The following is a 12,977-nucleotide window of genomic DNA, read 5'->3' as shown; positions in this document are numbered from 1 at the left end:
GTTGTATATTTACTAAGGGAGAGACTAGTGTGGTGCGTTCAGTACAGAGCTTATGTTGATGTCCTATCACAGAAACTCCAGTAGTGAGATAAAATGACCACCAATATGCGACGTGCTGTCAGGTTTCTAATGCTTGGACTGTTGGTACACCATGTCACAGCACCACCTCCGCTCCTCGTGGAACTGGGTGCACAAGAAGAGGAATATCGGAAAACTGCCACAAAACCAGATAAGTACCCGAATCAATTTTCTGTGGACAACGATCCATCGTTAACTCGATATCTAAATCTTGACCAATTCGAGGTGAAGGACGAATTCTCTGACGACAAGCTAGAAGAAGGTCTTTATCTGGACCCTTATGTAGGCGGACAGAAGGACTCTAAACATGGCGATTTTGACAAAACACCAAAGAAACCTGATCGATATTTGGACCATGATTTGCCTTCGCAGACAATTTCTGATAGCTTATTACATGACACTAGTGCCATTGACCTAGATGAAGGGGTGTACGTGGCTGATGAGTTTGAACCCCTTCCCGTTCCCACAAATTTCAGTCAATACGACATGAATGGTGACGGGTACATCGATTTGGAAGAGCTCATGATGGCTACACAAGCCCGGGAAAACGCTGCTTTGGCTTTACATGCCTCTGACATAGACGGTTAGTACCATAAACATTCATTTTTTTATTGTATGAATGTTAGCAGTAGCTACGATGCGAAATTCAAAAATACTTAATTGTTATAATATCTACATTTTGTACTAAGTTGAATGTACTGCAGTACGAGTACAGGTCAACATATTTCTCCATCTCGGTCTTTTCCAAACTAAATATAGCTGTGAAACGGTCATAGATAATTAATTTCATTTCCTTAATGAAATATCGGGGTTACTTCACCACTAGATAGAATTTGATATTTCTTTCCATTAATTTTGATCGTACAAGGTTTCAACATTAAGACCCTGTAAAGCATCACTGACGGTTCCTACAAAGACGTAACTGCTGTATGGTGTAGTTTAAGTCATTTTTTTGCTTTACTGTGTCTAGTTTTGTGTGCGTTGAAAGATCCGGTTCTCTTACGTGTATTTTTCTAAATATTTTCACCGTAAGATACATTTGACATGCATGCAAAAGGTTTCTGGCCTTGGTACACAGTAAATGAAGAGTTGTACTACCGCCCTAATAGTTAAATGTAAAGAGAATTTCGTATAATTCAGTTCACTTTATTTATGTCTCAACACATTTACAAATGTTATACAGATGGTACAATATATATAGTACAAGAAATACAGAACTTCACGACATACTTCGTGGTTTATGGTTTGAACCTGTATTTCAACATTGATCCCGTGCTGTGTTCTGAGAAATGAATCGTGTAGTAGCATAGTATGAACAATGAATATATACAGGTTTGTGGAAGATTTAGCAGACATTTTCAAACAAAAACGTTGTAGAAGCATTGACTGAAAAGATTCTAGTTACAGAAATATCTTACATTCAACATATTAGCTATATTATAAGTGACAGAGCTAGATTTTCAAAACATAAATATTTTGTACAATTTGTATACACATATACATTCACTTACCTTGAAATGTTGGTCTAGACAGCTATGACATGCACATAACAACATGCACTCAATACGTATTATTCTGCGTAAACCATATATCTCGTATTCGCTTTTCTGTTATCAGACTTAAACCCCTTCTAACAGCTTGAACCTGTATGTCCGTGACGGTAACATCAGTCGGCCATGGTATGCTCGGGGATTTGAAACCATAATAACTCCATATGTGATGATCGTGAAATATCAAGCGATATTACATGATGAAGCAAACAACATTTGAAGCTAGTCAAACATACACATTGATTATAATTGATTTCGATTCATTTATCATTATATTTAGGTCAAATGATCCATCAGTACAACATGTATGTAACAGACATTTCCATCCAATGTACACACAAGGCACAATGTGGTATAAGAAGACGGTTCTTAACTTATTTGACTCAATGGATTCCTTTGTGGCGTTTACTGTAAACTTTACGTGTTTATCGAAAGTGGAGATGAGGAAAGTGTTGAATATGTAATTATGATGTGCTCAAACGAAAACGTAATTGTCAAGTGCACAGCTAAATCAATAATGCACAAATTTATGCAAAAGTTAGTATACTGCGTCGTACAATTTAAATATATAGTTGAAATACGTCCACTTTCATGGGTTATAATATATTAGAGGAGCTGGTAATTGGGTGAAGAACTGTCGGCATGCTATTGGGATTTTTGTATGAACTAATGTCAAAACCTTTTCAATACTGGGAATTCATCGGGTACAAAAGTTTACATTTTGACTTTTGATTCTATATCTATCATTGACATGTTACTGTTTAATCAATGTCATCGGAAGTTTTTACAAATATGGATTAACAATAATATTGTTAGTTCATTTTCCATATAATTACATGTGTGAATGCGTGTCAACAGGAGATGTAAGGTATATGCTACTTCCATTTTTCAGGTGATGGTCGTCTTTCCCGTTTGGAATTTAATGTGGCACCCTGGGTCATCGGAGTTGACCAACTTGGAAAGAACAATATAAACGCGGCTAAATCAGATGCATCCGACGGTATCTATGGTAAGACACATGATGAACACACCCATAGGAAGGAGATGGACGACGACAAGCTCCAGAACATGTACAAGGATGCCACGTAGTAGTTTACCATCAGTTTTATATCTAACGTACTTCTTTGTATAATTTATCCAATAAGTCAGCCATCAGGTGACCATATGTTTTCCATGCATGGATGACTCTGTTGTGCGGAAACATGCTAATATTCCAAGTGTCATAATTCATTGTGAATGAACTTCATCCGGTAGAGTTACCTTACCTATTAATATTCTTATCATTCAGAAACAGGCTGATGTTTGCAAAATAATCAATAACATGGACATTTTGTAGAACAATCTGTGCTTGTAATGACATGCATTTAAATGGATGTTTAAAGATTACATATTGTATGGTCTAAGGGAGACAATCTAACTCCAAATACAGGAGTTATTCCCTTAGTTGTAAATAGCTTGATATCGAGATATTTCTTGAATGAATCTTGTTAAAATGACTGGAATAACACAGCTGTGTTTGTGATTTGTCTCCTTACGGGGTGAAAGCGAGTTTCCTGTACCCTCCCAATCACTATAACAAGAGAGCACTCCAAGAAAACTGGTAATATCTAGGTCTAGGTTTGATACAACCACGAACAGCGGTCTATTTATGGATAGCTGGAATAGTTTGCCGGAAAATGTGACATCAAAGATGTCATGATGAACACTTCAAGATTTCATCTAAATGTAGATAGGACGACAGCTTGTAAGAAGGATGTGCATCCAGCAGCCTTTATGATTTATATTGGTATTTCATTGACATACTTACTAAAACTGTATAAGGTTCTTAAAACTTCAGATGTTTACCTGAACGTTATCTGCCAAATACGTTATCTGGTGGATATCATTTTTATTGCCAACAGCATTGAGCTTTGTATCAACTTTGACAGGGTTAACGTAGGTTCTGTGTGCTTCCATCCTAAATCCGTCGGCTCTAAACTGGGTGTCAGTACATGTGCATATAAAACTTCAACATCATATTAAAGCGAGATTGAAATTTTAATTGCAAAAACAAAAAAATACGTAAACAGTAGGAAAACGCCCAAATTTAAAAAGTCTCAAAACGGTCATTATTGCCCATTAAGTTAATAACACTAATAAAACATTAGTGTGCATACAACGTGCACATTATTCAATGAAAAGTGATGAAAAGGAGGGAGCTGTGTACAAAGTGAGTATCCTTGCCCTTCATTCCAGTTTCACACAGATTGAATCAAAGGCGCAACATGTCAATGAATTCCCTTGGCAACAGAGGAGACGAGGACGGGATATTTTCCGGATTGTGACAGGGATGACCTAGATGCTAAAGGTAAAAGTAGAAATTGTCTATAAATCACAGTATAGTGAGATTATGAGGGAAATATTAGTAATAACAGACAAACGTTCGACAAAAGCAACATTATCTTCGTCCGCATTATGTCTACAAGTAAAAACACAATTATGACTTTGGGCAATATAGAGATGATATCTATTAGTTTCGCCGGTTATGACATGTTTTTCACGAGTGTGTCCCCTAGACATACAACATATCAACAGAATCTTAATTCAAATTTATATATGTGTGTGTGTGTGTGAAAATTGAAGTAAGAAAAACGATCTGTGTATCGTACATATAAATATAAAACTATAACCATGGTAACTAAAATTCTATTTAGTTGTCATGTTAATATGTTGTTTTAATATTTATATAGATATGTAAATATATACGCTATTAACTATGTTGTCATGATTTCACTTGATGTGTCACTTTAACATGATGAAATACGTTCTCAAATTATATTGGTGGAATGCTTCAAAAGCAATATATACTACATTTGTTAATTTGACAGTCCAATGAATGAATGATTGTGACGATATTTAACTTTCATAAGAAATACAAATATTACTTCGTCAATCGTAATGAATTGTTTTTTTAGAACTATATATACGATATATTCCCGACATCCTTGTAGTGTACAATAGTCGACAATATCGACACTTACCTTCCAAAATATATCACGACATAGGTTACAGAAGTACAACTCGTTGCCATAAAACTCTCGAAGACGTTTGTTTTTCCTGTAAATCAACAATAATTTCATCAAATACTACTACAATAGGGAGGCAGATTCATCTCCTTTTATCCACTCAAGTCTTCAACACCTGACGCAAACAAATGTTTCTGCAGCTTCGATCAAAGCTTCAAAATAGTTTCATCCTTATTGTGAAAGAAATAAGCCAGATGGTTTACAGAAACAAAAAGGAATATATATTTATGCTTATATTTTATCATTTAAAATTGGAAACAAAAACCGTATATTACTTACTTGTAACACAGCTGAAATGCTTTAAACCAATCGATACCCATGTACTCATCATCGCAGATGTGTGGATACAGCTGTTTATCGGTAAAGTGGAACAGACACATGCTTTGCCATATAAACGAGTCCGTGACCAAGTCATTCAGGTAAGTGCAGGTAGCTCCCGCGTTGATCAAGTCCCGGGGGTCAGAGAGGCATTTCAGGATGTAGTGGAGACACTCTTTTGGGATATCAAGAAGTTGGGGCAGTTGGTCGTCTTCTCTCTTTGTTAGTATAAATAGAACATTATAGATACCTTGGGGATTTGACAGTAAAGGAACGAATACAAAAAAAGCAACCGGAATATGTTAATTTTTTGTGGCTATGAACTGAAAATTATCAAGAGTTAGACAATCGCAAAAAGAACATCGATAGCACGTATAAATAAAACATATAAGTACACAGTAAGATCATAGACTCAGAAAACACAACCCTGGAATATATCATGACAAAGCTAAAGGTACAAACGAAGTAATTTGATTGGATCCAGAGGCGAAAATACTGACCAATCACATCAAAGGTTCAAACTGGTCTGTTGTCTCCTTCAATTTTGCAATGACATGTTCCAGGGATGCCGCTGTATGCTGGAACTCCGACCTGTGTATACTGGAATGTCTACCTGTGTATACTGGAACACATACATGTGTGTGTGTACTGTAACACGTACCTGTGTATACTGGAGTGTCTACCTGTGTATACTGGAATGTCTACCTGTGTATACTGGAATGTCTACCTGTGTATACTGGAACACATACATGTGTGTGTGTACTGTAACACGTACCTGTGTATACACATACATGTGTGTGTGTACTGTGTATACACTGTAACACGTACCTGTGTATACTGTACCTGTGTATACTGGACATACACATACATGTGTGTGTGTACTGTAACACGTACCTGTGTATACTGGAGTGTCTACCTGTGTATACTGGAACACATACATGTGTGTGTGTACTGTAACACGTACCTGTGTATACTGGAGTGTCTACCTGTGTATACTGGAACACATACATGTGTGTGTGTACTGTAACACGTACCTGTGTATACTGGAATGTCTACCTGTGTATACTGGAACACATACATGTGTGTGTGTACTGTAACACGTACCTGTGTATACTGGAGTGTCTACCTGTGTATACTGGAACACATACATGTGTGTGTGTACTGTAACACGTACCTGTGTATACTGGAGTGTCTACCTGTGTATACTGGAACACATACATGTGTGTGTGTACTGTAACACGTACCTGTGTATACTGGAGTGTCTACCTGTGTATACTGGAACACATACATGTGTGTGTGTACTGTAACACGTACCTGTGTATACTGGGATGTCTACCTGTGTATACTGGAGTGTCTACCTGTGTATACTGGAACACATACATGTGTGTGTATGCTGTAACATGTACCTGTGTATACTGGAGTGTCTACCTGTGTATACTGGAACACATACATGGGTGTGTGTACTGTAACACGTACCTGTGTATACTGGAGTGTCTACCTGTGTATACTGGAATGTCTACCTGTGTATACTGGAACACATACATGTGTGTGTGTACTGTAACACGTACCTGTGTATACTGGAATGTCTACCTGTGTATACTGGAACACATACTTGTGTGTGTATACTGGAACACATACCTGTGTATACTGGAATGTCTACCTGTGTATAGTGTAATATCTGCCTGTGTATACTGGAACACATACATGTGTGTATGTACTGTAACACGTACCTGTGTATACTGGAATGTCTACCTGTGTATAGTGTAATATCTGCCTGTGTATACTGGAACACATACAAGTGTGTGTGCTGTAACACGTACCTGTGTATACTGGAATGTCTACCTGTGTATACTGGAACACATACTTGTGTATGTGTACTGTAACACGTACCTGTGTATACTGGAATGTCTACCTGTGTATACTGGAATGTCTACCTGTGTATACTGGAACACATACTTGTGTATGTGTACTGTAACACGTACCTGTGTATACTGGAAGTTCTCAACTTGCATTGTGAGATTGCTGACAATGTTCCGGTGCCTCTTCCACAAACTGCTGCTGCCAACCAAAGACGCTGGACCTCGTTCCAGGGCGTCGGCTGACGTCGTTAATAAGCGTGCTATCAACTTGATGTTCATCTCAATATGAAGCGCTGTAAGCAATACAAATGCATATCTTGAAACAGCATCTTACTGGGAAATATTCTATCGTCTCGTGTTATATGAATTTGTTGGTGTCCGATACTCGTTAGTACGCATTTGTTGTTTACCTTCTCCTCATTTGGGAACGTCACATTACTTACTTGGATTGCCAAATATTAACATGGCGAGTAGTGTCGATAAAGCAAAAGACGCTGACTATTCCATAACCTATGGTCATATTCTTCTTGTACTTGTATAATAGTCTCCATATAATCTTGTTTTGTTCATTTTGTTCATATTTTGCCCACGTTACACTGAATTGGAGTTTGAATTAAGATTCTATTCACATGCCGTTTTTTTCTTATTATAACTTTCCAAAGTTTCGTTATACTAACCCTCCCTTGTAAAACGGCTTTCACGTGCGAGAAGAAGTCATATGAAAAAATATTTTCTCGAACTTCTGCCATATCTACCAAAGCAAAAAATTACCTTCTGAAACCATTCCCTCCAGGATACGGAAAATGTGTCGCAAGGTTGTTCCGCTAATTTTCCCGATTTTCTCCTTCATCAAAATTCTAAATATCTGAAACGAGTCAAAAAACATCTTACCTTAACATGTCGGTATTTTATTTGTTGTTGCTTTTTAACGAGTTACGAAGTTAATTTAGCACATATTCCATAGCATTTGCACTTTTTATCCTAAAGGTGTGAACTTGATTCCAGAATAAATGTACAAGTGGAGATATGAAATAAAAGAATAAGTACACATCGTCCAAGTCTCATTTTTAGATCGCTTTAACAAATTGATAGATAAAAAGTGACATTTGAAAGTTCGAAACATTCAATAACAACCTCGCAGCAGTAGCGTGTTCCACTAAGCTCCAGGGCGACATCAGCGATCTCTAACTGTTCAATGGAAGTCGACAGGCCACACGATATTCTTCTCTAGAATGTACAACAATTGTAACCATGCCACTTTGATTGTTAAAAGACACCTTATATCCAGGTCTACCGCTTACAGTACTATTCTCGACCTGCGTTTTATCAAACATTTGTTGATATAAACATGAGATAATCGTTATTTAACCGTTATCTCAATATCATTAAAAAGTTCTTTAAGGTTATTAGTTAATTTATTTTTATTTAAATGTAAAAAAGTATTACAAATAATATCGAATTAATCAAGACTAACATTGAACAACTAATTGATTTCTGTCGATGATTTCTAATGAGCCGAACATTCGCTAATTGTTACTAAAATTGACCAATGTCAGTGTTTAATATATTATAAACTAACCAAAACAAAATACTATATCTGTCAAATACTTACGTCTGTTCCGTACCCTTTTATTCCAGTCATGTGAGGCAGTCTTAATGGTGTTATACTATCACATCTCTCTTGGCTAGTGCCGTCATGAGGTCGATGGGCCCCCGCTATCCGACTATAGAGAAAACAAAGACAGTATGACTGAAAGTAACATCAAAGCATCTAACAAAAAAATCGTTTTTAGTGTCTCAAAGGTAAGTCCTTATTTGTTGGGCTCTGGTGACCAAATTGACACTAAGAACGACTTTCTAGTCCACGGTGCGTGTGACCTACCTGATGATACAAACTAGTATTAAAAGTTAATTTCTACGTAAAATTTTGTAAAAAGATGCAAATATTTTACATTTATAGATATAATGACTACGCGATTGTTTGAGCGTAACAAAACAGGGAATATAAAGTTTTATCAACATAAGAAATTTAATTTCGTTAAGTGCATTTAAAATAATGCAGCAATATTTACCAAATAGCAGTAGATTTATCACTTAAACGCTTTCGGTGAATCATGGAAACAATGTTAAGTAAGCTGACAATGCTTTTTAAACTGACATTATACTTTATCAGCCGCACAGTGATCGCAGCAAATGAATCAGAAGGTAGCTATATATAGTTTCTACGTCTTACTTCAAGCTTGAATGAAGTAAAGTCTTTTAGACAAAATATCAACGCAAACTGCTCTTAAAATTAATCGATTAAATTATTTTTTTTTTATAATTTTCGAGACCACACATTCATATTTCCTACCAGTGACTTGAAATCTTCTAAACTGACTGATAATTGGGTATCAAGTATATCTGCATTTACAACAGTACTTACACTAAGCGGACGATGTTATTGGTTTCTGTTTTAGATGTTTTACTCGGTGATGAAGTGCCCCGAGCTCTAGACAGACTCTCTGTACCAACAAACACTCCGGGAAGTAGCCTCCATCCATCATCAGTCCTTCTCCAATTAGTTTCTACTGCGGAGTACATCATTATTGGCTGGCAACTGTACGCTATACTACAGCTGTCATACCCGATCATTTGCTGACCAGATTACTACATCTGTGGGTACCGTTTACAAACTGACTTTACCTGGCTGCTACCATATTTGGTAAACGGAACTTGTGTTTAAACCGCGGCGAATTCATTCAACGTTTCTGATTGGAGGTATTTGATATTCATACCCATAAAAGGTAAACAGTACTATTTATATACACACGTTATACAGCAGACAGGTCCAAGTCATAACTAAATATAACACTGCGCTGCAACGTTAAAAATACTCAAGCTCTAGAACATAAACACAAATTTATCGATAATTGAATAGACCTTATTTAAATACAATTTGTTCAAAATATATGTATATTATTTTGACATGGTCATCTAAAGTTAATATCAAAATAAGAATCAGTTTCTGACATGCATATCACCATAAAATTGGTTGCCACATAAATATATCTGTATTTATTGACAAAATGGACTTTGGTGTACAAGTGGTCGACACATGATAACTTTAATTCTGCCCGGACAAAATATCGTAGCTATTAGTAATAACATTATTTCTTCACAAAACGACATTATATTAAGTTTCAATTGACATGCGAGTGATATGAACACATTATCTGAAAATATGAAACTTCATTATCACTGTAGTTTGAAGACTTCAGGCAAATTACGTTACATTGTAGTATACAAGTGGCGTGATCAGATCCATTGTGTACTAATCGAATACTGGTCTATAAATTGATAATTTGCTAGATTCTTAGTTCAGTTTTTTCGGTAATAGAATAAATATAAACACGTGTGAAAAACACAATTTGTTTGATGTCTCTTTTTAAACAGTACTTGATATTATATCTTGTCATCTATAAATATTTTGGAAAATGTCATGAAAAATCAATTTTTTATCGTTTTACGTCTAAGTAAGAAGTAACTGCAATGGTTTGAACCTAAAGACAAATTAGGCAATAGATATGCATGTATATAACTGGCTATATCTGTGATCGACGGTAGCCTCCATGCCGCCATTGCTTTCATACATACTTCTTTCATACGAAAATTGCTAAATGGTGCTATTTACTCCTTTTTACAATCTCTGTGGAGTAAAATATTATCAAATCAAATATACAATATGTATCAAGGTATTAAGTATATTATAGAATTTAATGTTAAGAATGTGTTACAAGTGATAATGGTTGGATACAAGGGGGGATTTATTATCATTTTCATTTAGGAAGACATAAATTGTATTTAGCTTGAAAGTAAGGGGCTGGATTGATTTGTCTGCTAAAGTGCATGTTGAACATACATTTCATCACACAAGGCTAAATGCAATCAATGTTAAAGAAGTTCGAACTACAGCAAAGCTGAAATAATGAAAAAGAAATATATACGTGAAAGTGTGAATGTATCAGGATAATTTTAAGAAATATCCTCCGTCATAGGGTATGACATTAAATATGATGTATGACATCCATATATGACGTTATGACATTATATACTGTATAAAATAGTGTACGTTGTATAATGACATATCTCTATACTTTATATATCTGGTTAAAAAGCATCATTTTTACAAATATTCAAACTATTTATACAAAGTACACTTGCGATCTGATGATTTAATCACACAATAACAATATACATACATTGTGTATTTTACAAAAAGTATCACAAACATACATTTTAAAAAAGAAACAAAAATATACAGGTACAGTGCCCGAGTATAACAGGCAAGTTTTACAGGTCAATCTAACTGTTGGAACTGTCGTTACTTTAAAGGAAAAGTATAATCCCTTTAAAAACAAACTGCCCTGTAGGAAAATAAAAAACTCTGACGTTCAGAGTTACACCCATCATAAAGCTGTTCTGATAGAACTCATCAACGGTGATAGAGACCAAAATTCTGGCTAACAAGAACACGTTTAGTAAAACGAAAACCGACCACAACCAAAGTTAAACGGAAGGTTCACAAACACAAATATCAGTCTATTTGCTAGATGTTGTGTATTGTTAGTATACATTTCTACTAGTTGCATAAACAATTTTCCAATATGTTCCTTACATGAAAGGTGATTTGTATTTGCGATATAAAACACATTTTCACCAGTTCTAAACATTACAAATTTTTGTTCTTAAAAAAGAAAGTAATTTTTATTTCAATATAAACCGCATTTTACCAGCTCGTAACTTGACAGATTTTGCTCCTAATTAAAAAAAGGTGAGCTCTACCTGTAATATAAAACATATTGTCACTTGTATAAAATAACGTACATTTTGTCTACAAGACTGTATGCCTTGATCCCGATGACCAATCCAGACTTTCAGATTTACATGATAAGTGGGTTATTGTGTCTCAAATAAGCTATTTAATTACTTGATCTAGCTTGTCTGCAGACATTTTTATATTGCTTACGTACGAATAGAACTAAGCATGTTCGATAACGAAAGTAATCCTACATACAAATTATCCATTTTATCACTTAAAAAGAAGTACTGCCTAATCATATTTCAGTGCTATGAGCACCCAGATTACCTATTACTGATAAAAATACGGACTCCCTACATTTTAATTGGATTCCTAATAATCACAAGAACCGAAATATCATTTTATTGCTGGTTCGTCTTGTTCTTCAGCTAAACCTGTATTAGAACTTCTTACTATCATTTTTAGCACTATATTGTTTATCAAATAATAATCAGTCGTATTGTGATACTGTTGATATCTGTGGATTTCAAGGAATTCAAATGTGTTTTACCAATCTTTAACATCCTCTTCTTCTATTAAAGAATACTTCATTTTTCTACTCTGTAAATAACCATATTCCATTCCATTCGTTTTCTTGTTATAGGAGCTTCCTTTCTTTTTTTAAAGAAAAAAAACTTATCAACTTGTGACTGGCGGTAGATATATCATTATGGAGTGTAAAAGTCGTGAAAAATATGTCCACATTCAAGAAGAAATATACAGATGATGAAATCATAAAAGGAATAGAATTTCTACCTAGTGGCTCCTTTGCTTATCGTTCGGTAACGTGATACAAATCATTAGATTGACCAAGATGTACATGGCCGGTAACGTGATACAAATCATTAGATTGACCAAGATGTACATGGCCGGTAACGTGATACAAATCATTAGATTGACCAAGATGTACATGGCCGGTAACGTGATACAAATCATTAGATTGACCAAGATGTACATGGCCGGTAACGTGATACAAATCATTAGATTGACCAAGATGTACATGGCCGGTAACGTGATACAAATCATTAGATTGACCAAGATGTACATGGCCGGTAACGTGATACAAATCATTAGATTGACCAAGATGTACATGGCCGGTAACGTGATACAAATCATTAGATTGACCAAGATGTACATGGCCGGTAACGTGATACAAATCATTAGATTGACCAAGATGTACATGGCCGGTAACGTGATACAAATCATTAGATTGACCAAGATGTACATGGCCGGTAACGTGATACAAATCATTAGATTGACCAAGATG

The 12,977-nt window shown here is 35.5% G+C and overlaps 2 protein-coding genes across 2 annotated transcripts; one reads left to right on the top strand and one right to left on the bottom strand.

The window, feature by feature from the left end:
• On the top strand, positions 1 to 3,135 carry LOC132555293 (uncharacterized). Its single transcript, XM_060219649.1, has 2 exons — positions 1 to 661; positions 2,521 to 3,135. The coding sequence occupies exons 1-2, from the start codon at positions 94 to 96 to the stop codon at positions 2,715 to 2,717; spliced, it is 765 nt and encodes a 254-aa protein (XP_060075632.1). The 5' UTR covers positions 1 to 93; the 3' UTR covers positions 2,718 to 3,135.
• Positions 3,136 to 3,646: 511 nt separating this feature from the next.
• On the bottom strand, positions 3,647 to 9,535 carry LOC132555292 (F-box only protein 32-like). The gene is made up of 8 exons (XM_060219648.1): positions 9,296 to 9,535; positions 8,483 to 8,594; positions 8,005 to 8,097; positions 7,642 to 7,735; positions 6,994 to 7,163; positions 4,973 to 5,229; positions 4,649 to 4,724; positions 3,647 to 3,969 (listed from the first exon to the last, which is right to left on the bottom strand). Exons 1-8 carry the CDS (start codon positions 9,502 to 9,504, stop codon positions 3,880 to 3,882), a joined length of 1,101 nt encoding a protein of 366 aa, XP_060075631.1. The 5' UTR covers positions 9,505 to 9,535; the 3' UTR covers positions 3,647 to 3,879.
• Between the last annotated feature and the right edge of the window lie 3,442 nt (positions 9,536 to 12,977).

Source organism: Ylistrum balloti, unplaced genomic scaffold, assembly GCF_031769215.1.
Source record: "Ylistrum balloti isolate Yb309-2 unplaced genomic scaffold, AGI_CSIRO_Ybal_v1 Utg370470, whole genome shotgun sequence".
NCBI classification, from domain to species: domain Eukaryota; kingdom Metazoa; phylum Mollusca; class Bivalvia; order Pectinida; family Pectinidae; genus Ylistrum; species Ylistrum balloti.
The sequence above is the reverse complement of the archived record's forward strand: the minus strand, read 5'-3'. Positions and strand labels throughout refer to the sequence as shown.

Coding starts and splice junctions, on each gene's coding strand:
- LOC132555293 (XM_060219649.1), top strand. CDS start 94: ATGACCACCAATATGCGACGTGCTGTCAGGTTTCTAATGCTTGGACTG. Junction 662..2,520: donor ACATGCCTCTGACATAGACG/GTTAGTACCATA, acceptor TCCATTTTTCAG/GTGATGGTCGTCTTTCCCGT.
- LOC132555292 (XM_060219648.1), bottom strand. CDS start 9,504: ATGATCGGGTATGACAGCTGTAGTATAGCGTACAGTTGCCAGCCAATA. Junction 8,098..8,482: donor TAAAAGGGTACGGAACAGAC/GTAAGTATTTGA, acceptor TGTACATTCTAG/AGAAGAATATCGTGTGGCCT. Junction 3,970..4,648: donor GTCGTGATATATTTTGGAAG/GTAAGTGTCGAT, acceptor TTTTACCTTTAG/CATCTAGGTCATCCCTGTCA.